This window comes from Octodon degus, unplaced genomic scaffold (assembly GCF_000260255.1).
Source record: "Octodon degus isolate 3935 unplaced genomic scaffold, OctDeg1.0 scaffold00457, whole genome shotgun sequence".
Taxonomy (NCBI): Eukaryota; Metazoa; Chordata; class Mammalia; order Rodentia; family Octodontidae; genus Octodon; species Octodon degus.
Window position 1 is genome coordinate 311,358 of NW_004525033.1, and position 2,416 is coordinate 313,773.

At 39.5% G+C, this 2,416-nt stretch overlaps 1 protein-coding gene across 2 annotated transcripts in view; it reads left to right on the forward strand.

The window, feature by feature from the left end:
- The window catches only part of LOC101576638 (cytochrome P450 3A6-like), a 65,763-nt gene that overhangs the window by 29,113 nt on the left and 34,234 nt on the right, over positions 1–2,416 (forward strand). For both annotated transcript variants that reach the window (XM_023708683.1, XM_023708682.1), the window contains 2 exons: positions 381–469; positions 1,959–2,107. In XM_023708683.1, coding sequence (XP_023564451.1) covers positions 381–469; positions 1,959–2,107 — 238 coding nt within the window. The remainder of the gene's footprint in view (positions 1–380; positions 470–1,958; positions 2,108–2,416) is intronic.

The window sequence follows — 2,416 nt, forward strand, 5'->3', positions numbered from 1 at the left end:
GGCGGGCGTGGTGGGGGAGGCACTGAGGAGTGGTGGGGGGCGGCCCGAGGGGCTGGGAGTGGGTCAGGCCCATGCTGCGCCTGGGCTGGGACTGGTCCCGCTGGCGCAGGGTAGCAGGAAACTCTCCGCACGCTCACCAGACCCTGGCTAGGACTCTATGCTTTAATTTTATTGATTTAGCAATCTTCCTTTAAATTTTTCTTGAGATTTAATTACTCAAATTCTAAATTTATGAGTATCCCTATCAACATGCCCAGCAGATGGCCCCAATCAAACATTCTAAGTCCCCCATAATGTTCACTCTCAGTGACACTGAAAGAAATAGAATATAGGACTTGAGTATCCTAGCCTTACCTAAGTATGGTGTGTTCTATGCTTAGATGTTCCCCATCATAGAACAGTATGGAAATATACTGGTGAAGAACCTGAGGCAGAAAACCAAGAAAGGTGAACCTGTGTCTATGAAAGAGTAAGTATCAGTGCATCTGAGGCCTTCTGAATTGTTAGGAGACCCTCCAGCCACTTGCCAAGGAGCTGAAATTCTTGCTGCTGAGTAACTTTGGTAACCAGAGTAAAGCAGAAATGCTTTGTTACACTTTTGATAGGTCATCCAAAAAGGGCATCTTCCCAGAGAAACCTGTATAGTTAGGGAATAGAGTCCCCCCCCATTTATAGGCATCAGATTTAGCTGTTTAGGGGTTGGCAAGATAGCTCAGTGGACTGAAGCACCTGCATAGGCAGGCTCAGCAAACAGGATTCATTTCCTGGCATGCTGTGTGGGCCCTGCTCTAGGGGCACGCTGAGATGAGAACTGAGACTGGGCATGGTGGCATGCACTTCCCAGTGCTTAGGAGGCTGAACACAGGACAATCACTACAAGTCCAATATGTGCAGTGAGACCCTATATTAATCACATTTTAAAAAATTAGCTGCTTAATCATCTCTTGGAATGTTCTGGAGGATAAAATATATGGTTCAGAAAGAACAAAATAGGACAGTACCAAACATATGAGTTTAGAGAAAAATGATTAGAGGACAAGGCCACTGTAGCTATTTGAAGTTCCTGCATGATGTACAAAAGTGGCAATGTGCAAATTAACTTAAATGCCTTCAGAAGTTTATAGTGATTTCCATAAAAAGAGTAAATATTAATCTTCTCAACACTTCTTGTCCTTCTAATATCAACAGAGTAAAGGTTCTAGAGAAAATATGTGAAGGGCAACTAGAAGATTTATTGGGTAAACTAGAAAATTTGGGATTATGTAAGAGCCATGAGTGTAAATTGAGATTGCAGCGAACAAAGAGGAGACATGTGTTTACTTAAATATGAGATAATGCAAGTCCAAATCAGAGAGATTTATTATAGTTTTAAGTCAGGAATAGTCTTAGTTTCCATATTTTGTAAGAATGGTTCTGGCCTCAGGGCAACCTCAGATTTGAGGGGTAGGGGAAGAACAGATATATAAGGAGCTTGAACAAAAGATGTGAATTAAAAGGATGATGCTCCTAGAAAATTAGAACAGAGTGTTACTGTTGTGTGACTTGTGAAGAATAAACCATGTCTACAACTATGATGAGTCAAGCCCTAGATCTGTTGCTATTTTTGTTTCCCGTGGGAAGAATCAGTTCTTTCTCCTCATGATGTGTGGCAGTTCACATGTATTATTCTTTGCATGCCACCCACCCTATTGTAATTTATCTATGTGTATCAGTTGAAATCACCTCAATTTCCCTGTCACCTCTAGAAAAAGAACTTGCATTGATAGCCCTCAAAAAATACCCAGAAAGTATGAGTTAGGGGAAATAAAATACACAGACTGTTCAGCAGGTTGTTCTGACAAGGTTTAGTTCTCTGTCTTTGCTGGCTATATGAATTCACTCCCACTTCTTGCTTCAAAATGAAGAGAACAATGACAGAGAAGTGCAAAATTTAAGTTTTCATGTCTTTCTCTATTCAGTGTCTTCGGGGCCTATAGCATGGATGTGATCACTGCCACATCATTTGGAGTAAATGTCGACTCCCTCAACAACCCACAAGATCCCTTTGTGGGAAAAGTCAAGAAGCTCTTCAAATTTACTTTTTTTGATCCATTGTTCTTCTTAGGAGGTAGGTAGACTATTATTTTATTCGTTTTAAGTAACAGAATGAGATATTACTCATATATCTTGTTATTTCCACATTTAAACTGTATAATTCTATGGGTTTTTTTTATTTTTTTTCTACAGTTTTATTGATAAACAGATAGCAATGAGACAGTTTCAAATCAAATCAGAAGTACAGTTTCAACAAATAATACACTGCATATATTCTTCTTAGTGGTTAATTGCTCTACAAGATGCGGACTTGTGATCCTATTTACAAACACCATTAGAAAAAATCATTCTATTCATTAAGAGAATGCAACTATATATCTAC